Consider the following 23179-nt stretch of genomic DNA (forward strand, 5'->3'; position numbering starts at 1 on the left):
CATAAGTACCACCAGTTAAATTACTACCAAAAAAAAAAAAAATCACAAAACCATCCAAAGAAACATGGGAAAAAAATTACCTAATTTGGTTTACAAAAAATACTAAGAAGCTGGGGGAAAATGTTTCTACAGGTTTTTCTGATTCTTCCTAAAAAAAAGAGTGGTCTCTCAAAGAAAGAAAAGCAGCAAACATCCCCAAATAATGCAAATGCAGTGCAAGAGTTTATACATTTCAAGCTTTAAAAAGGTTGAGATCTCTCTCTCTTGTACCTTTTCTTTGGATCCTCTGTGGCTGAGGGTAATGTAAATATATTTAGCACCCCACTACTAAGAAAAACAAAATCTGTTTCATTCACCATAAATCCTTCAAGACTCTGATAAGTTCCATTTAAAAATTAGCAATATCTTTACAAGACACTGCCAACTAACAAATATAGAAAGAAATACAGAATTAGAAAATTATTTTTTTGCAACCACTAGGCAATGCACAATTCAAGCAAGGATCGATCATCAACGGATAATACAACAGGAGAAAGAGATCTGGGGAAAAGGATACTCACAGTCTCTCATAGATTACTTATTAATTACAAAAGAGAATAAGAGGTAGATACCATCTTCACTAAATATTCAAATTTACCATAATAAAGGGACAAACTAGCAGTAGATGACACAGAATCATCTATATTATTATTTCTAACAACAACATTTAATTTGACTAACTATAAGGAAAGAGACTAGTCAATTATATGAGACACTCTAGAGGAAAACTGGTTTGGACTCTTAAAAATGTCAAGGTCGGAGTTCCTGTCGTGGTGCAGTGGTTAACGACTCCAACTAGGAACCATGAGGTTTCGGGTTCAATCCCTGGCCTCGCTTGGTGGGTTAAGGATCCACAGAGTTGCCGAGAGCTGTGGTGTAGGTCGCAGACGTGGCTCAGATCCTGGTTGCTGTGGCTGTGGTGTAGGCCAGTGGCTACAGCTCCGATTGGACCCCTAACCTGGGAACCTCCATATGCCGCGGAAGCGGCCCAAGAAATAGCAAAAAGACAAAAAAAAAAAGAAAAGAAAAAAGTCAAGGTCATAAAACATGCAAATGACAAAAGTGAGGGACTGTTCTAGATTAAAGATATGACAATCAAATGTAATGCGAGATGTTTGAGATTCTGGATTTTTTAAAAAACTTATAAAAATAGGAAAATCTAGATAGGAACTGTATATTGGATTTCCACGCTAAATTCCTTGGAAGGGACAATAATATTGCAGATAGGTAAGAAGATGTCCTTGTTCTTAGGAGTTATCTGCTGAAGGACTAAAGGGTGAAATGTCATGATGTCTGCAGTTTATCTCAAATGGTTCAGAAAAAAAAAAAAGGGGGGTATAAAGTTCATAGAGAGCACGCTCATAAACTGCTGGTGGGAATGTAAAATGGTAGTAACTTTGGAAAAGAGTTTGGTAGCTTCTTAAAAAATTAAATGTAACTTTACAACATAAAATTAGCAATCAATTCCTAGGTATCAACCCAGAAGAAATAAAACTTCACAACAGTTTTATTCACAATAGCCAAAAAGCAGAAAAAAACCAAATGTCCATCACTGGTGAATGGATAAGCAAAATGTGATATATCCATACAATGGAAAATTACTCAGCAATAAAAATGAGCAAAATACTAACAGATGATAAAACATGGATAAATCTCATAAACATTATGCTAAGTAAAAGAAGCCAGATAGAAAAGACCACTTATTATGATTCCATTGAAATAAAAAGCAAAGAAATGACAACTATTTAGAAACAGATAAAAGATTAATGGCCGCCTAAGGCTAAGGATAGCAATGGGGATTAACTATAAACAGGCAGAAGAGGAAGTTCCCTGGTGGTGCAGTGGGTTAAGGATCCTGCGTTGTCAATGCTGTGGCTTGGGTCACTGCAGTGAAGTGGATTCAATGCCTGCCCCAGGAACTTCTGCATGCCACAGGCACAACCAAAAAAATTTAAACACCCCCAAAAAAAAAATTGGGGGGGGGGGAGTCTTTTTGTCTTTTCTAGGGCCACACCCACAGCATATGGAGGTTCCCAGGCTAGGGGTCTAATCAGAGCTGTAGCTCCCGGCCTTCACCATAGCCACAGAAACTTGGGATCTGAGTCGTGTCTGCGACCCACACCACGGCTCATGGCAACACCGGATCCTTAACCCACTGAGTGAGGCCAGGGATCGAACCCAAAACCTCATGGTTCCTAGTCGGATTCGTTAACCACTGAGCCATGATGGGAACTCCTTAAAAAAAATTTGCTTTTTTGGTCTTTTTTTTTTTTATTTTTTTATAAAATAAAATAATAACCAACAAGGCCTTACTATATAGTACAGGGAACTCTACTCAATGTTCCATAATAACCTATATGGGAAAAGAATCTGAAAAAGAATAGATATATATAATTTATAACTGAATCATTTTGCTTACACCTGAAACTAATATAACCTTGCAAACCAACTATACTTTAATAAAAAAAAGATTTAAACAATTGTTTTAAAAACAGGCAAAAGAAATCTTATTGGAATGATGAAAATATTAGCGATGGTTGCTCAGTTCTGTAAACTTATTAAAAATCATTCATCTATAAACCAGGAATCAGACCCTCATCAGACGTCAAATCTGCTGACATCTTGATCTTGGGACTTCCCAGCCTCCAGATCTGTAAGGAATAAAACTCTATTGTTTATAAGTCACGCAATGATATTCTTGCTATAGCTGCCTGATGAACTAGAAGACAAGTGGGGGGAGTTATAAATTCACAAGGACAAAATGAGGAGGCAACATCTGGGTGGCCAGAAACCAAAGAGACAAGTGGTAAGTGACAGCCCCCCCCTAAGAAAGATGACTCTTCCTCAGCCAGCAATGGGGACAAGTAGAGATGCAACCCAACTTAAAATGAGGAATCCCCAAAAGGTTCAGAAATTAAGAGAAATTAAGAGCACCAGGTCCCCCACAAATGAAGGTGAAGACATGGATAAAAACAGGAGGAGCTATGCATTTGCCTAAGAGTTAGACCTCAGACCCCCTAATATAGTCTAAACACTGCACAGCCTGATGACTGCCCCACCCTGGAGGAAATGGGTGGAGCTGTCAGGCCCATAACTTGCAATATACTTTTAGTGTCCTACTCTTAAAAGTAAGAGTAGAAAGCTAAGAACCAACAAGTATTTAAGGTAAAGTATCTAATACGAAAGAAAAAAAACTAAAGCAAACAGAAAAGGCAACTTAAAGAAAACAACACGGAGGAAATCTCATAAACCAAGCAAAAATTTTGTCAAAAGGCGAAAAACGAAAAAAAGGCAAAATAGAGGACCAGACCATTTCTGAAAAATAGGAGATCTAAGAAAAGAGAAGAGACAATAGGAAGAAGAGGAAGTCAAAGAATTAATTCAAGAAAATTTCCAAGATCTAAAAAACAAAACAGGGGTTGCCCTGTGGCCTAGCAGGTTAAGGATCCAGTGCTGTCACTGCCGTGGTGTGGGTCAGATCCCTAACCAGGGATCTTCCACATGTCACAGGCACAGCACTGCCCCCCACCAAAAAAAAAAAAACTTAAATAAAAAATAAGAAACAAAACAAATGAGCCAACACAACAAAACAGAGGGGAGAGGGGAGGAGAAGGAAAGAAATAGGTGAGGGAGATTAAGAAGTACAAACTTTCAGCTGCAAAATAAATGAGTCACAGCCATGAAATGTGCAGTGTGAGGAATACAATCAGTAACTATGTAATATCTTTGTATGGTGACAAATCATAACTAGACTTAGACTTACTGTGGTGAACATTTTGAAATGTACAGAAATGCCAAATCACTATGTTGGTAACAGGAACAAACATAATATTCTAGGTCAACTATACTTCAAAAACAAACTCACTGAAAGAGACATCAGATTTGTGGTTACCAGAGGCAGGGGGGGAATTGGATGAAGGTCATCAGAAGGTACAAACTCCCAGATATAAGATAAATAAGCACTAGGGATATAACTGACATAGTGTTGTATGTCAATTATATCTTAAAACTGGAAGAAAAAAAAATAGGAAATATTCCAAGAATAAGAAGACAGTTTCCAACTAAAAGGGTTCCCAAAGCTAAGCTCAACCTAAGGAAACACATGCTGGAATGCATCACCATCAAATTTCAGGACACTGGGCACATAGTAAAGTTACCAAAGCTTCCAGAAAGGGAAAAAATAGAATTCACTCAAAGAACAAAGAATCAGAATAGTATCACATTTCAACATTTCCACTGGAAAAAAGAAGACAAAGGAACAGTGCCTTCGAAGTTTTGAAAAAAAATATTTCCAATCTTAGTTAGGTAGCTAAACCTGGGATACCAACTAAACATGAGAGTAAAATACAGTTATGGGATACGAAGGTCTCAAACTTTATCTCCTCTGTATTCTCAGGAAATTTTTAAAAATGGGGTCCAGGAAATAGGGGTTCCAACAAAGCAGGGGGAGCATGAAAGAAATCCCCAGGGCATCTGAGCAGCAGACCTAGAGTTCAACCAGTCTAATCATAGTTGGTCAAACACTCGGGAAGAGACGTCTTCGAAAATATAAAACTGATAGAACAGCTAAAGTGTCTAAACCTACTGAGAAAAGATGTATAGTTGGCAAGGGAGTTTGAGGATAATTTTTTTAAAAATATGATCCTTATACAGAAAAAAAAAACAAAATTTTCTGTCTATCCTATACACAGATATTATATACAGATGTTGTACACAGATGTTGAACTATAATGCTGTATACCTGAAACTTAAGTAATAAAGCTTTTACAACATCTATGAGACTGAGCAAACCAAAAAACTTAAGACAATTATTCTCTGGTGGGGGTGCAAAAGATTGTGCAGAAAAGGAAAAGGAATACAAGTAAACTAATGGCTCAAGTGTCAATAAGGATTTTAATAGTTTAAACATAAACACTGAAACCTAATTTAATCAAATTACAAATAAAATGGGAGCATGAAAGATAGGGTGAATGTAACTAAAAGTTACCATGTGCTGGGCACAGTTCTACATCTTTACATCTATTTATTTATCCAATGCTCAAATAAAAGCTGGGATTTTCCTTATATATAAAGAAATCAAGGCACCGAGAGAGTAACTTGCCAAAAGTTACAGAGTAAAGAGCAGGGGCTTTGAACTTTGCTCTTCGCCACCGCATTGACTCTCTCAGAGTAACATCCTCATCTCCCTGTGGGTAGTCAAGAGACAATGGTCAAACCAGAAAAAAAGTCAACAGAGAGGTAAAAGCCCAAAAATCCCTAAAAGAAAAAAAAACTGCCTTTGGGGAATGAAATAAGAAAAAAGGAGTCTAGAATCCCTAGTTCCTTTTAACAAGCCTGTATAACTACCTTACCCTTTTTTTTAAAATTATTATTATTTTTTTGTCTTTTGAGGGCTGCACCAGCAGCATATGAAGGTTCCCAGGCTAGGGGTCTAATTGGAGCTGTGGCCGCCAGCCTACATCAGAGCCATAGCAACACGGGATCCGAGTCGCATCTGTGACCTACACCACAGCTCATGGCAACGCCAGATCCCCAACCCACTGTGCCAGGCCAGGGACCAAACCCAAAACCCCATGGCTCCCAGTCAGACTCCTTAACCACTGTGCCACAACGGGAACTCCCTACCTTACCCTTTAAACCATGTGCATTTATATTTGGATTAAATGAAAATTATATTATAATAAAATGTACTTCCTTTTAAAAATACTTTTCCGGGAGTTCCCATTGTGGTTCAGCAAGTTACGAACCAGACTAGTATCCATGAGGATGAGGTTCAATCTCTAGCTTCACTCAGTGGGTTAAGGATCCAGCATTGCTGTGGCTGTGATGTAGGCCGGCAGTTGCAGCCCCAACTTGCCCCCTAGCCTGGGAATTTCCATATGCTGCAGGTGCAGCCCTAAAAAGCAAAAAAACAAAAACAAAAACAAAAAAATTTTAAGTGAACATTAAACCTCTTATTCGACCTTAGAAAACTGGAGATACATACTAATACAAAAAAGGAAGAAATACAAAAACCAAGCCCAAAAACATACATAAGCATTTGATACATGACAAATCAAAAAAGGATTTGCTGACATTTCAAATCAAATCACATGGCCAAAAAAGATAAGGAAAGATATTCTACCTCACTCATAATTAGAGCAATACAAATTTAAATGAATATATATTTAATCTATCAGATCAGCAACAATATAAAGACAAAGATCATTCTTCCCTTGCTAAGAGAGTTGTAGAATAGGCAATCTTGTAACTGATAGTAAAAATGAAAATTGGTACAACTTTTGAAGTGAATTTGATACTACCTATTAAAATTTAAATTGCCCATACACCCGGCCCCAGCAATTCCACTTCAAAGACTGTATCTACACTTTGTATAAAGATATCTACACCAAAGCAGCTTTCTAAAAACAAATAACTAGAAACTGTCCGCCAACAAGGAAGTGTTTAAATAAAATATGGTCAGCCACAATAGAACACCATGCATTCATTAAAAAAAAAAAAAGAAAGAAAAATGATGTCCATATTGTGAAGTGAAACAGGCTAATCTACAAACAGTATGCATAGTATGATTCCATTTGTGCATGTATTTTAAAGTATAAGGAGGAGGATAAGACTCTATACACAAGACCTACATACCAAGCTCTCCCATTTAAAAAAAAAATCTTGGAGTTCCCATCGTGGCGCAGTGGTTAACGAATCCAACTAGGAACCATGAGGTCGCGGGTTCGATCCCTGGTCTTGCTCAGTGGGTTAAGGATCTGGCGTTGCCATGAGCTGTGGTGTAGGTTGCAGACGTGGCTCAGATCCCGAGTTGCTGTGGCTCCGGCGTAGGCAGGCAGCTACAGCTCCGATTCAACCCCTAGCCTGGGAACCTCCATATGCCACGAGAGCGGCCCAAGAAATGGCAAAAAAGACAAATAAATAAATAAATAAATAAATAAAATCTTGACAACTAAGGTGGATGATGGATCTGAAATGGCTTGGCCTAAAGTCCATGCTTAACAACATATCAGGGAGTTCTTTTGTGGCTCAGCAGGTTACAAACCCTACTAGTATCCATGATGATGCGGGTTCGATCCCGGGCCTTGCTCAGTGGGTTAAGGATTCCACATTGCCACTAGATGCTGTGTAGGTTGCAGATTTGGCTTGCTGTGGCTGTGGTGTAGGTTGGCAGCTGTAGCTCCAACTTGACCCCTAGCAGGGGAACTTGCATGTGCCACAGGCTCAGCCCTGAAAAGAGAAACAAAAAAAGAAAAAAATACCAAAGTTTGTTTTAAAGCACTGTGGAGGTGAAAATTTCACAACAAGGCCTAGCACTGAAAACCTAAAGATACCTATCAAGGAAGACATTCATGACTTAGCTATCCATACAGAAGACAGTTCTTTTTCACAGAAATGGTTAGGAGAAGGGATTGAGAGACTTTTACTTACTTATTTATTTTAGGGCTGCACCCAAGGCATATGGAAGTTCCCAGGCGAGGGATCGTATCACAGCTACAGCTGCTGGCCTACACTGCAGCCACAGCAATGTAGGATCTGAGCCATGTCTGCGACCTACACCACAGCTCATGGCAAAGCTGGATCCTTAACCCACTGAGCCACAACAGGCACTCCAGGAGATGGGATGCATGGAGAATGGAGGAAAGTATAACAATAACTTCTCATCAGCATACATAAATACTCTGTGACCATCCTGATCAAATACATGCCTACAAAGGTCAAAATATCTTTGAATCCAGCTATAATGGAAAAAATAAAAATCATTAAAATATTAAAAAAATATATATCTTTAAAAGAACAGAATAATGGCCACCTCTGTAGAGTGGGATGAGAGAGGTAAATACAGGGATTTATGTACTATCTAAACTTATCACAAGAAACATTTATTATTTTTATGATTATATATCCAAATAAAATTTTAAGAAGTTAAAACACGAATAGGAAACTGGAAAAACATGGGCAAAACAGAATGGTGGTTGCCTGGGGCTGGGGTAAGATTGGGGACTTACTACAAATTGGCATAAATCTTACCTGAATGATAGAAATGTCCTAAAATTGTATCATGATGATGATTGTACAAAGCTATAAATTTATAAAACTCATTGAATTGCACACTTAAAATGGGTGAATTTTATTTAATTACAACTCAACAGAGTCACCACATAGCTGGAATTTACTTTAAAATCCTGTTTTCTAGTAGATGAAAAAGAGGCAAAACATTAATGATTGTTAAAATGATGGGTACACACAGTTTATTACACTTTTCAAAATAAAAATGTAAGTCTAGAAAAAAAGGAGCCAACACACATAAAACTTAAGACTTCACAATTAATGCCTTTTATCTATCAGATAAATATACCCTACAAAAATTAAAAATTCTAATTCTCAGCAGACTTTCTAATGCCTAACTGTAAGATTATCAATTGGTACACCCTTCATGGAGGCAACCTGGCAATGCTTATCAAGAACCTTCAAAAGGGCATATCTTCGACGTGGCAATCCCACTTCTAAGAATTTGTCCTAAGTAAATATATGGGTTATACACCACAATCTTTTTAAAAATTAAGGAAGAAAGGAGGAAATAATTAGGCAAGTTAACAGATATTTATAATAGTGAAAAACAAATAATAAAAGGCTGTTTAAGTTAGAGAATACTCAAGAAATAGAATATTAACAGCCATGAAAAACAGACATGGAAAAATATCCTTAATGTTTAGTGATAAACATTAAGCAGGCTATAAAGCATTAAGTATTACATAACTGCATTTTAACTTAAAATATATAATATACATATGAGGATCTATATATGTACATGTATAAACACAAACTGACAGCAGTGATTAGCTTTGAGTAGCATTACAAGTGCCTGTGTTGTCTTCCTTTGACATTTCTGAATTTGCTATTTTTTTTTTTTTTTTTTTTCGTTTTCTTTTTACGGCCATACCTGCAGCATATGGAAGTTCCAGGGCTAGGGGGTCTAATCAGAGCTGAAGCTGCCAGCCTACCCACAGCCATGGTGACACCAGATCCAAGCCATATCTGTGACCTACACTGCAGTTTGCGGCACCACCGATCCTTAACCCACTGGGCAAGGCCAGGGATCAAACCTGCACTTTGTTGAGTTTTCAACCTGCTGAGCCACTACAGGAACTCCTGCTTGTTTTTTTTATATTCAATATTATTATGTTTATAATCAGTGGGAAAAAATAGTTCTATTGTCCCAAAAGGCAAACTTTCCTATTAAAAAAAAAAAAATGGATAAAGGTCACATTCAGTCAATTCATTAAAGATATACCAGAGATTTGGCACACAAAAGTAATCATTAAAGGAGTTCCCATCCTGGCGCAGCAGTAACGAATCCGACCTCGATCAGTGGGTTAAGGATTTGGCATTGCTGTGAGCTGTGGTGAGGGGTCACAGACCCGGCTCAGATATGGCGTTGCTGTGGCTCTGGTGTAGGCCGGCGGCTACAGCTCTGATTAGACCCCTAGCCTGGTAACCTCCATATGCCACAGGTGCGGCCCTAAAAAGACAAAAAGACAAAAAGACAAAAAAAAAAAAGAAGAAGAAGAAGAAGAAAAGTAATCACTAGAAATTATAAAATCCAAATTAAAACAAGATCACATTTTTTTACCTACCAAACTTAAAAAAAATTTTATTATAATAAGGTTCACTGACGAAGTATTAAAGAAATATTCACTCATACAGTTGTAGCAGAAATAGAAATTAGTCTGGCTTTTATGAGGGAGAAAATTTGGCAATTAAGTGTTAAGAGCATTAAAACCATATTCATCTTTAGCCCAGCAACCTAATTCTATGAATAAATTCTAAGGAAATTATAATTAAGGATGCAAGCAAAGATTCAGTGACAAGGATATTCAATACTCACTTCGTACTGACAAAAAATTGAAAACAACCTTGATATTCAGCAAAAAGCAATTAATTTATTCTACATCCATGTAAAGGAATACTGTGAAGCCTTTAAAATAGAAGTGTAAAATCATATTTATTAAGAATAGAGAAATAGAGGAGTACCCGCTCTGGCACAACAGATTGGCAGTATCTTGGGTCCACTGGGACAAATAGGTGAAGGATCAGGCACTGTGACAGCTCTGGCCTAGGTTGTGACTGTGGCTCAGACATGATCCCTGGCTTGGGGATTCCATATGCCGAGGAGTGGCAAAAAGAGAAAAGAGAATAGAGAAATAGTCATAAGAGAATTTTAAATTAAAACAGATTACAGATAGTGTGTATACTGTTTGAAGAATATCCCCCTGAATTCATGTCTACTCGGAACCTCAGAATCATGATCTTATTTGGAAAGAGAGTCTCTGCAAACATAATTAGTTAAAATGATGTCATACTAGATTAGGTTAGGCCCTAAATCCAACTGGCTGGTATCCTTCTAAGTAGGGGGAGATCTGGAGATGGAGACAGACAAAAACACACACACAGAAGTCATGTGACTACGGAGACAGCAACCTGAGTGATGCAACCCCATGCCAAGGAACACAAAGAAATTCTGGGAGCTGGAGTTTCTATTGTGGCGCAGCAGAAACAAATCCGACTAGGAACCATGAGGTTTCGGATTCCATCCCTGGCCTTGCTCGGTGGGTTAACCATCAGGCATTGCCGTGAACTGTGCCATAGGCTGCAGACAAGGCTTGGATCTGATGTTGCTGTGGCTGTGGTGTAGGCCTGCAGCTATAGCTCCAATTAGACTCCTAGCCTGGGAATCTCCATATGCTGCCAAGTGCAGCCCTAAAAAGCAAAAAAAAGAAAGAGAGAACGAGAGAAAGAAAGAAAGAAAGAAAGAAAGAGAGAGAGAGAGAGAGAGAGAGAGAAGCTGGGAGCCATCAGAAGAATAAAGAAGGATTCTTCCCTAAGAACTTTCAGAGGGAATGTGGCCCTGCCAATGCCCTGAATTCAGACTTCTAGCCTCCAGAACTGTAAGAGAAGACATCTGTTTTAAGCCACCCAGTTTGTAGTAATTTGTTACAGCAATCCTAGAAAACCATATCGTGTGTAAAACACAGCAATAAGAAGCACAGGTTGCTTACATTTGAATTCTATTTCTACCGTTTATTACCCACATAACTTTAGGAAAGTTACTTAACCTCACTGAGCCTCTATTCCTTTTCTGTAAAGTGAGGATAACAGTATGTATTTCCTAGAATTATTGTGAACATAAATTATAAACTCGATCACTTAAGGAGTTCTCTTAGCACAGTAGGCTAAGGATATGGCATTGTCACTTCAGCAGCTTGGGTCACTGCTGTGGCATGGGTTTGATTCCTGACCCAGGAACTTCTATATGCCACAGGCACAGCCAAAATAAACAAATAGATATTTTAAAAAATAATAATACACTTAATCATTTAAAACAATACCCGGAATATAGTAAATACTCCATTTTTGTAAAACAAATACAAGTGTATACACATACACACACACATACTGACATAGTATTAGGACATAGATCAAAAGATTAAAATTGTTTATTTCTGAGTCTCGTATGTCTTACTTTTTCCTTTTTGCTTTTTAGTACTTTATTTGTGCAATAAAATTTATGTCATAATAAAACTATTTGTCATAACTGTTATTTTATTAAAATATTTTCAAAGCAGTAGTAGTTCCCAGTTATAGCCGTATGCAAAGCCTACCCCTCAGCTAATGATTTCCACTCCTCAAAGTGTGTTATCAAAGTTATCTTTTTTAATTAAAAAGCAAAATTTTCTTTAGAAAATAAATGCTGACCAAAAGGCATTTTAGAAGGACATCATGTTTGTCATTCAATCAATCATTAGTAGGCTGTTGCTCCAAATAGGCTATGAATTACTGACTTCAAGCACAATGATTCAAGTTCAAACTCCTGGAAACACTTACAGACCCGAGGCTCAAACATTTTAAGAAAACTGAACTGTTCTTTTTTTTTTTTAAGGGCCGAGCCCTCAGCTCATGGAGGTTCCCAGACTAAGGGGTCGAATCAGAGCTGTAGCCACTGGCCTACACCACAGCCACAGCAACACCAGATCTGAGCTGCGTCTGCAACCTACACCACAGCTCACAGCAACGACAGATCCCTAACCCACTGAGTGAGGCCAAGGATCAAACCTGCAACCTCATGGTTCCCAGCCAGATTCATTTCCGCTGAGCCATGACAGGAACTACCAAAACTGTTCATTTTTATTTTATTTTTTATTTATTTATTTTTTATTTATTTTTTTTTGTCTTTTTGGTATTTCTTGGGCCGCTCCCGCGGCATATGGAGGTTCCCAGGCCAGGAGTCGAATCGGAGCTGTAGCCACCAGCATATGCCAGAGCCACAGCAACGCGGGATCCGAGCCACGTCTGCAACCCACACCACAGCTCATGGCAACGCCGGATCGCCAACCCACTGAGCAAGGGCAGGGACTGAACCCGCAACCTCATGGTTCCTAGTCGGATTCGTCAACCACTGCACCACGATGGGAACTCCTGTTCATTTTTAAAAGTGAGTCTTTTAAAACCCAATACATAGTAAATTCAGTGAGGCAGAGTTCCATATTTGAAATAAGCTGCTACACACCCTAAGACATATGTTAACTTTGGCAAATCATTAGAAAATCACTTACAAAATCAAACCTTTCCAACAAGTGAAAAATGTATTGGTGTCATCTGTACAAGGTGATTTAATAAGGGTTAAACCTCTTCAGTGAGTTTCAGTCTCATGTTTTGGGTTCCTAAAAAGTTCAACTTATAAAATATGTTCTCTGACAATACCTCATAAGTAAATTCAGATAAGCTCACTACTAGTTTTAATAATTATATGTAATTACTGGATGAGAGTTTGTTACTTAAACCAGTGAAAGAATGCTGCTGTATTTGAGGAGATCAAATTCACCACTGCATGGTGTTTTTTGGGGGGTTGTTATGTTTTAATTGAAGTACAGTTGATTTATACTGTATTAGTTTCACCACTGCACTGTCAATCTTACAAACATACTGGCATTCCCACTGTGGTGCAGTAGGTTAATAATGATCTGGCTTGCCTCTGTGGAGGTGCTAGTTCAATCTCCAGCCCAGTACAGTGGGTTAAGAACTGAGGGTTACTGCAACTGTGGCATAGGTCACAGCTTCCCCCTCAGATTCAGTCCTTGGCCCAGAAACTTCCATATGCTGTGGGTGTGGCCAAAAAAGGAAAAAAAAAAAAAAAAAACCAACCATATCTATTTGATTAGCCTATCCAAGTACCTTGACAACTAATCCAGTTCCCACTGAAGCAAAGGAGGTACATGAGTTATGGTACCCACGACTCTGGATAGGAAAAACAATTATTCAAATAGCAATACTACTAAAATTTTTACATCCACTTAATTTTTATATATCTATATACACATATACACACATAAACAATTACCTACATATATGTGTGCATATGTACAAAACTCTGTAGACATAAAAATTTTCTAGGAGTTCCAGGAGTTCCTGTCGTGGCTCAGCAGTTAACAAATCCGACTAGGAACCATGAGGTTGCGGGTTTGATCCCTGGCCTTGCTCAGTGGGTTGAGGATCCGGCGTTGCCATGAGCTGTGGTGTAAGTCGCAGACTCGGCTCGGATCCCGAGTTGCTGTGGCTCTGATGTAGGCTGGCGGCTACAGCTCCAATTCGACCCCTAGCCTAGGAACCTCCATATGCCGCAGGTGCGGCCCTAGGAAAAGACGAAAAAATAAATAAAATAAAATAAAATAAATTTTTCTAAAAGGTACAGAAGAAATACTATCTAGAAAGGAGAGGGGATTTTTGCTTTTCACTTTCAGCCAAAGGTTGCAAATTAGCAGTCCAAGGACCACATCCCACCTACAGATGGGCTTTATTTGGCCCGTGCAGTATTTTTAAAATATCTGAAATAGTTGCCGACATTTGAAAATCAGGAAATTTCCCATATAAATCTGAATTTCTGGCTTCTCTTTAAAAAAAAAAAAAGGAAAAAAATCTAAGAACATTGGGCCCCCATTCCAGCGTGGCAACATCTGACTTAAGGCAAGTTATCAGACATCCTCTTTAAAAGGCAAGTGCTTTCCAGCTGACACATACTTCAATTGTTCATGTCCCCTACCTGGTATCTTTAGGCATTTCCGTTTCAATGCCTGCTTAGACCCTTCTAAACTATCTGAACTCTTGTGTGCTTATGTTATTTTTTAAAGTTTTCCTCAACAAGACACACTGACAAAAATCCAGGAGAACTTTAGAGAGTTTATAAAATATTTTTCTCCATTCACATCTAAATAACTAAATATCACTTAATTTTTGTGAATAATAAATACTCTCATAAACTGATTACAAAAGATATTTAGTACAAGGGGCCAATCTGCAGAGGGCTCAAATTACTTTCAGATATATTCCCTTTTTTTTTTTTTTTTTTTGACCTCACCTGAAGTATGCAGAAGTTATCGAACCTGAGCCACAGCAGTGGCAACACCAGATCCTTACTCACTAGGCCACAAAAGAATTCCTAGATATAATATTCTTATTGGTACAAATTTTAATTTGCTTTCATGTCATGAATAGAACTATGAGCAACATTTAAATCTCAATTCTCAAATTAAACCTACAAACAAAAAAGACATGGGAGTTCCCATGGGGGTGCAGTGGTAATGAAACCAACTAGTATCTACAAGGATGCAGGTTCAATCCCTGGCCTAGCTCAGTGGGTTAAGGATCTGGGCATTGCCGTGAGTCGTTGTGTATGTCACAGACGCATTGCTATGGCTGTGGCATAGGCCAGCAGCTACAGCTCTGATTCCATCCCTAGCCTGGGAACTTCCATATGCCACAGGTGGGGGCCTAAAAAGACATAAAAAAGAAAAAAAGAAAAAAAAAAGCCTGAAAAGAAGCTTAGTTTATAGAACTTGTTTCTTCTAACAGCACTAGACTTAGACTTTTAAGACTTCCATAAAAATGAAATCTTTAGTCCCATTTACATTCATGCATTACCTCAACAAATACTAGGCACATACTATGTACAAAGCATTGCATCAGATGCTTAGGAAGAAACAAAGACTACAACAGGACACCTTCCTCTCCAGAGTGTGTTACCATACATGATAAATGTTATTAAAAAGTTAAGAGTGGAGTTCAGAGAAGACAGTACTACAAAGAATTAGTGTCCCAATTAAAAAAAAAATAGGATTTCATGAGGTATAAAGAGAGGAAAGGACAGCATTCTAAGTAGAGGAAAAAAATTAAAAATTGGGAAAGCAAAAGCATGTGTGGGAAATGAGCAGTCAGCCAGCTTGAATGGTGCAGATACTGGATCAATCTTTGGAGGAATTGTCAAGCTGAAGCTAAAACTCTCTGCTCTTTATCTGGACCACAAGGCACAAAGGTTTCTGAGGAAAGAAGGGCCCTGATCAAAGCTGTGATTCAGAAAGCTTGACCTAGTGGTAGAATGTCCACAAAACAAACTAGAAGGAAAAGAACCTGATGAAAAAAACCAATTTGGAGACTATTCCTATGTTACTTACCCTGTTAAAATGGTAACATAATCTATAAACTAAGGTGATGGCACAGGGAATGGAAAAAATACAGTTGGGAGGTGCACTGCAGAGTGGAAATGATGGGCCTGGCAAATGACCTGGGGTATCCAGGAAAGAGAGGGCACTGTAAATAGCTCAGTTCGAGTCTTATGTCTGGAAGATCACTGGAGCTATTGACAGAACATGGAAAAGTCAGAAAGAAAAGCTGAAGGATTGGGAGTAGGAGAGTGGGGATTGACCTTTTGAACATACACTTAGTTTCAGATGCCAGAGAACATGCATAAGTTTGTTCTCCCATCAGAAAACCTTGCACATTTTTCTGGCCCAATTTTTAGTGACAGCCGAAGAAAGTAAGGTATATATATTAATACCAGTAAAGGATATATTTAAGGCAGAGTCAATGAGAAGCCAGTACTGTATCATATAATAGTAACAAAATTAAGCTCTATAGACTAAACACAGACTCCTACCTCAACCTTATGCAAAAATCATCCCAAAATGGATGAGTGACCTAAATATTAGAACTGAGGGAGCTCCCGCATGGCTCAGTGGGTTAAGGATCTGGCATTGTCAATGCAGTGGACTGGGTCACTGCACAACAAAAAGACAAACAATCCAGTTAAAAAAACAGCAAAGGACCTGAACAGTCATTTCTCCAAAGATACACAAATGGCCAAGAAACATATGAAAAGACATTCATTAGTAATTAGAAAAATACAAATCAATCTCACAGTAAGGCATGACTTCATACCCACTATAAGTTAAAAAAGGAAAATTCAAGTGTTGGAAAGCTTGTAGAAAAACTGGAACAAACCTTCATATATTGCTAAGGGAATACAAATGATTCAGCCACTGTGGAAGCAGGTTGATGGCTCCTCAAAAAGTTAAACATAGAATTACCAGCAAGTCAAATGCTAGGTATATAAAAAACAAATGAACTGAAAAACAGGTACTCAAACAAGTACCCTAAATACATGTTCATAACAGCACTATTTTCAATAGCTGAAAGGTGGAAATGGCTCAAAAGTCCACCTACAAACGAACAGACAAACTTGTATAATATACACTGGAATGTCACACAGTCATTAAAAGGAATGACGTACTGATACATGCTATACAACACAGATGAAGCTTGAAAGAAGCCAGTAACAAAAGAAAAAATATTTTGATTCCATTTATATGAAATACGCAGAACAGGTATAACCATAGAGAAAGAGTTCACACTGATGGTTGCCAGGGTCTGGGGAGAGAAGGGTATGGGGAGCAACTTCTTGATGGGTGCAGGGTTGCCTCCTGGAGCAATGACAATGTTTTGGTAGAGGTAGTAGTTGTAAAACATTGTGAATACACTAAATGCAGGTTATGTCAGCTTCACAATTTTTAAAAAATCAGTAATATTTCAAAGCAAACATAAAAATTAGCTCCATCTCTTGTCACTTTTGATCCCATTAACCACATTCCTGCCACATCAATCTTCCACTCAGCTCTGCTCCACTAGCTCCTTCCTAATTTCACTCAGGAAATATCCTCTATCTACGTTACTCTACTTTTCCATCAATTCAGAACCCCCAATCATTTCAAGCCTTCTAAAAAAGCAACCTGCCATACCAAGCGCACAATATTTGTCAATCACTGGTTCTCTTTAAGTCCTTTTCTACCTGTTCTGAAATTTTACTAAGTTAATTCAGCATTAACATACTAATGTTTCTTCCCTATTATCCAAAAATTTTTTCTCTCATAGTTTCAGGTGGGTTCCTTTCCTATTAGAGGGCAAACTATGATAAGAGGCTGTCTTCTGCTCTTGCATTACACTATCTGCCAGAGGTCTACCCAAAATACACTTGTTTAAATACTGTGTGGTTGAGTTTTTGCTGTTAGGAGCTAGGCAAACTTAGCGGAGGGGGAGAAGACAAGAGGTGGGAAAGAAACACCTCCACCCACCCTAGCTATAATGGAGATTAGTCCTGACTTGATATAGGATCAGAAATGCAAGTACCACAGTGATAAAACAGTAAAAAGATTTCCTACAGGACAACAATGTGCTTTTCACTGTGTTCTTTTTAAAATTAAAATGAATCTGGATGCTCTATTTGTAAAGTATTTTATATTACACCCAGAGTCCAAACCTGTGTGTGTCAGTCAAAAAATAAAAACAAACAAAAACACCAAAAAAGTGGGAAAGAAGACTGTCCAAAGCAAGAACTACCAACCTTCTTAAATGCAAGAGCGTGCACAACACTCTATCACTGTTATGCAACTCTTCCTACTCTCTTTCTAAAACTGCTGCTTGGCACACATTTTTAAAGGAAACCAGTATCAATATCTGTCACAAAGGGACTTTTCCTAGATCATACATATAAACAGAGTGGACCAGAAACTCATTTAGCACACAGGTGAATGAGAAATGGATTAAGATCAGGCAGGGGAGGCACTGTGAGATCAGACAAGAGGTACAACTGATTTTCACAACAGATCAATGGATTCTGAGTTCACTTCACTGCAGAGTGGTTATACCTTCATTTCATCCAGAAGGGTACCTCTGACAATGCTGAGAAAATCAACAGGACATTATTTTACACAAATGCTTTTCCTGAGTTATTTTTCTAGAAAACATCTGTTCCGTCCATGACGGGTGCGCGGAGTGTTCCAAAAAATACACTCTGCTTCCTGAATATACCTGGAGGCAACCTAGGATGTTGCAACACCAAAACTGCAAAGCGCTAGCCTAATGAGTAGGAAGAAGAGGAATAGCCAAGACTGTCTACACGCTGGTCAAAGATAATTTACTTATCCTTATAATGAGAAATAACTCCTACATTAACGTCCTCTAAAGATCTAGAAGTGTTAGTTACCTCTTGTCATAAATGCTAAAGAATAACTCACTTTGAAAATATAAGATACAAATGGCTTTAAGGGCCACAAATGTATATAAAATCTTATGTAACACTGAACTGTACACCTAAAATTGATTTTAAAATGGTAAATTTTATGTTATGTGTATTTCACCACAATTAAGCCTTCCTCTCAATTCTGTTGGTTTCCCCGGCAAAAATTATAAATCTATCAGACCACATTAAAGGATGAGAAACCATTAAATGTAATATGTTTAACTTATATATGGTTGAAAATTTTTAATAACTTGTATTAACAGAAGCTTTCTGACTTTTTAAGGAAACTGTTTACTAGATATTCTCTATCAAGCAAATGAAAAAAGCTTAAATTACAATAAGAAAGATTTAGTTTTGACATAATTCTAACTAAAAAGGTAACTAAACGCTACTGAGAAGGTATCATGCACATCTCCCCTCAGGGATGCAAGAATAAGCTATCTTGGAAGGGTTATATGCAATTTTGCAGGAAAAACTGAAATTAACTAGATAATCTTAAATCAGCTTCCAGCTTTAGAATTCCAAGTTCTCTACTCACAGCTCAATAGTGTTTCTGCAAGACATTCCACCAATAGGTAAGTTATACCAATCTACAAGTCATTTCAGTTTGGCTTCAGATATCGGTTCTTTCAGCACACCATTTATTCACTTTATGTACTCAGCAACTGAAAATTGACTACCTTTAATTAACAGGCAATTCCACCAATCTCCAGCAGCAAGGCTGCCAGCTCAGGTATAAACAGTACAAAAAAATGCTTACACTGAAACAATACTGGGTTCTAAATTAAACAAATAGAAATATTTACACAGTGCACATCCAACCTACCACTTAAAAAAAAAAATCTATGTTTAGCAGGTAGGTAAGGCAGAAACACTGAATTTAGTCAATTTCCAAAAGTTTCTTAAAAAGTTGTTTGTTACCAACAAAAGAAAATAAATTCTTACTTTTGAAAACAAAGGCAAAGTCTTTCTGACTTGGGTTTCATTTTAGAAGATTCATGGGAGTTCCCGTCGTGGCACAGTGGTTAACGAATCCGACTAAGAACCATGAGGTTGCGGGTTCAGTCCCTGCCCTTGCTCAGTGGGTTAACGATCCAGCGCTGCCGTGAGCTGTGGTGTAGCTTGCAGACACGGCTCGGATCCCGCGTTGCTGTGGCTCTGGTGTAGGCCGGTGGCTACAGCTCCAATTGGACCCCTAGCCTGGGAACCTCCATATGCCACGGGAGTGGTCCAAGAAATGGCAAAAAGACGAAGAAGATTCATGGCCTTCATTTTAAAATAATCATTTTTACTTTACCACATTTTTTTAACAGTCACCAGATAAGAGAATGGTGGTTATTTATTACAATCCAAAAGCGGACTCTTTGTGAAGTCACAGGAAGGTTAATCATCTCAAATTCAACAGGTTAACCACAGCAATTTGTGAATTATTTTGCCAGCCTGTATTGGGACTATCTCAACAGCTTAAAAAGCCAGACATTAAACGACATTTAAAAACAATACATTTCTAGGCTCTATTTATTTAGCACACATATATTCTGACCAAATGTGCATGCATTTTACTTTAACTCAATTTCATTAATTATGATGAATATTTGTTTAAAACAAAAATCTAATAAGATAAATTTGGCCAGATCAACATAGGAATCAAAATACAATCATGGATTAGGAAGCTGTTTTCATTAGAAAGAAAAGAATATCAAGCCTTACTTCCTTCAGTTCACAAATTTTTCACTTTATAATTAAAGAAAACTAAAACCATGACTTCCACAGTCCAAAAATAAGGTAATTTGGCTTAAAGCAGCTATCACTTAATTGCCTGGATCCCTAAGAAATTACTGACTTCTAACTGCTTTAAAACCAGAATACATTTTTCAATGGTTCACTGCTCTGCTCAGAAATATATTTCACCTTGTTTTCTACAGAGATAACATTTCATCAGAACACATGCTACTCCATGTCACTAAGCTTAATAATTTTTATATACAATTCAAATAAAATTTTTATAAGGCAACTGTAATTTTTTTTCTTATCCACACTGGGCCTCACCTTTCACAACACTTAAAAACAATCTTAGATGTTAAACACACACACCTCAAGCATATAAAATTCATTACACTGGTTCTGTAGCCATAATAATTTTACTGATAAATACTGACTCTAAAAAACTAAAAACTTATTAAAGCAGGATTTAAATGGTACAACTCAAAAAGGCGGGGAGAAATACTGATCCTCCCCTACTAAACTGGCAGCAGCAATATGCCAAGTTTCCTATGCTAAACTAGTGTAAACAAGGAAGAAAAAGAACCAAGAGTGGGAAACAGGCAGGCATGGGGTACACGCTCCTCAACACATTGCTTTACTTCTAAATTTCACCAGCGTAATGTCTCTTTTCAGTGTTTTCAATAACCTCTGTCACTCTTTATTAAACACACAGGCTCGTGTTCAGAAAACTACTGTAGGCTGTAGTACCTATCTGAGATCATTCCAGACATAAAAGATAAAAGAGGGGATCACAAATGCTTCTTTAATTATAAAGACTACCTCCTACATTCAAAGAGTTTTCTAAACATCTAGAAACTCAATCCTACTCTTACTATAACAATCAACTTTAAAGACAGAACAGGACCTACCAATGATGCTGCACAGAAAAAAATTCACACATCACTTTTGGAGCCATCACAGCCACAAGGCTCCCATTAGTAAGATGCGCATCATTTAGGACAGGGCTTGATGAGGAATGGGATAAAGACCAGGCTCACAGGACCTCCTTTTCTGGCACTGCCTGAAGTGGTGGACAGGGAATAAAGGTGAAACTGGCTATATAAGTGATGCCAAGAGAAACAAGATTCCACATGCCAGGGGACAGAATGCCCAACACAGAGAGCAAAGGGCACTTATCTCATGGCTTTCTGACCAAAGAAAGATGAGTTGTTTCACCTGAAATACTTTCAAAGGAAGTTAATATTCTCCACTTTATCACGCACTCTGAATGAATTCGACAACTCCTCCTCGGTACACAAAGGGAAGCCTTACTTGAAAAATAGCAAGTGCTAGCATCCAAAGCCAGTAAACACTTCTTTAGTCTAAGTTATCACGGTCTTCTGTCCCAATTCAGTCTTCTACAAGAAGTCTCCAAGCCAAAAATACTTGGTTTCCAGCCTAAGTTCTCCATCTTCCCAAACATTTAAAAACCCAGCTGTCTTCCCCTTAAGCCCCTCTGGACAAGCCCCTCTCCTTTCCCCGCATTCTGGAGCCCAGGGCTCCAATCCCCTTAGAAAGTTCCCTCCCCCAAGATAAACTCTCCTTCACTTTTCCTAAGTTTTTTCCCAGACACTGCCCCGGGTCTAGCGCTCCATTTCTCCACTAGTAGATCCCACTAGTAGATCCCACTCTATCCTGGCACAACTCTTTGGAAAGTCTTTTTTTTTTTTTTTTTTTAAGCCGTATTCACCTGTCCTCCCCCATGAAGTTCTTCCCTTTTCCCTATCTGTCCTCCAGTGGACACACACACACACGATCTATTCTTCTCAAATCCTAACTCCAAGTCTCACCCGTGCCCAGGTTCTTCCACAGCACCTAATTCTCTCCCGGAGTTTCCCCTCATCCCTGTCCTCCTCAGCCCCTAAGTCCACACCCCAAGCTTTTTTCCACTCCCTATATTTAGGTTTTCTGTGCTTTTTACTCTTAGCCAACAGCACAGCCCTCTTCCTCCCAGATTTACCCCACTCCTCGATACTCAAGTCTCTGCCCCTCTTCCTACGTTCCTCGGCTGCTAATTCTCCGAAGAACCTCAGGAAACCCCTCCCCACACACACACTCTCCCGTCTCCCTTCCGCCTCTCCTGCCCTCCATAGCCCCCAACTCTCCTCGTGTGTCCCCCTCTAGCCCTGCTCAGTCCCCGAATTTCTCGCAGGCCCGTAGGACTCCCCACACGCCCTCCCCGCCCCCGGAAGAGGGTGCCCCTCAGTGCCCGCCCGGCCCGCCTTGCTGCCGAGCTCGGGTGTCCCTTCCCTTCCCCTCGGGGCCCCGAGGCCGCTGCTAGGACTCGCGCGGCGGGGCCGGCTCACCAGTTGGTCATGTCCAGGAAGAAGGCGCAGCCGGCCGGGTTGAGCTGGAAACCGAGCAACCGCTGGAACTCGGAGATGAGCACGTCCTTGTCGGTGGTGCCCAGGCAGCTGAACTTCTGCATCAGCTCGGGGTCCAGGTCCACGTCCATGCCCTCCATGGCTGGGGCCGGACACTCACTTCCCCGCCTCCTCACAAGCGAACCGCCGCCGCGCCGCCGGGCCCGGGGACCAGGAGGGGGCCCGCTGCTAGCTGGCGCCGCGACCCCGCTCCTCTGAGGTAGGCCCCGGGCCTCTCACCGCCTCATAGGGGTAAACTCACTCAGCCACTCACTCGCTCGCGCGCTCCCCCCCCTCCCCACCCCCCCCAGCGCCGCCGCCTCCGCCGCCGCCGCCTCTCGCTTCTCCACCACCTCCGCCTCCTCCCGCGTCGCGCCCACTGCGCAAGCGTCGCCGGCCTAGGCCCCGCCCCTTCCTTTCCAGAAGGCCCGCCCCTCAGTGGCGTCACAACCCCGTGACGTCCCCCGCGTGACCTCACCGCGGTGGAGCGAGGGAGCGGGCGGTGGGAAGGAGGAAAGGGTTGGCCAGGCGACGCGGGGAGGTGACTGATGACCTGACATTTTTCTCGCCCCGCCTCAACCCTCAAGGGGAGGAGTTAAACCCAGCG

The 23179-nt window shown here is 39.6% G+C and overlaps 1 protein-coding gene across 5 annotated transcripts in view; it reads right to left on the bottom strand.

Moving 5' to 3' along the window:
• ILRUN (inflammation and lipid regulator with UBA-like and NBR1-like domains) overlaps positions 1-22871 on the bottom strand; it is a 103978-nt gene extending 81107 nt beyond the window's left edge. For 2 of the 5 annotated variants that reach the window (XM_047797686.1, XM_047797691.1), the window contains exon 1: positions 22516-22869. In XM_047797686.1, the coding sequence (XP_047653642.1) occupies positions 22516-22673 (158 nt within the window). In that variant the 5' untranslated portion in view covers positions 22674-22869. Of the gene's footprint in view, positions 1-22515 lie in introns of all 5 variants that reach the window. The other 3 variants (XM_047797688.1, XM_047797690.1, XM_047797687.1) reach the window with 3 other exon arrangements.
• Between the last annotated feature and the right edge of the window lie 308 nt (positions 22872-23179).

Source organism: Phacochoerus africanus, chromosome 9 (genome assembly GCF_016906955.1).
Source record: "Phacochoerus africanus isolate WHEZ1 chromosome 9, ROS_Pafr_v1, whole genome shotgun sequence".
NCBI classification, from domain to species: domain Eukaryota; kingdom Metazoa; phylum Chordata; class Mammalia; order Artiodactyla; family Suidae; genus Phacochoerus; species Phacochoerus africanus.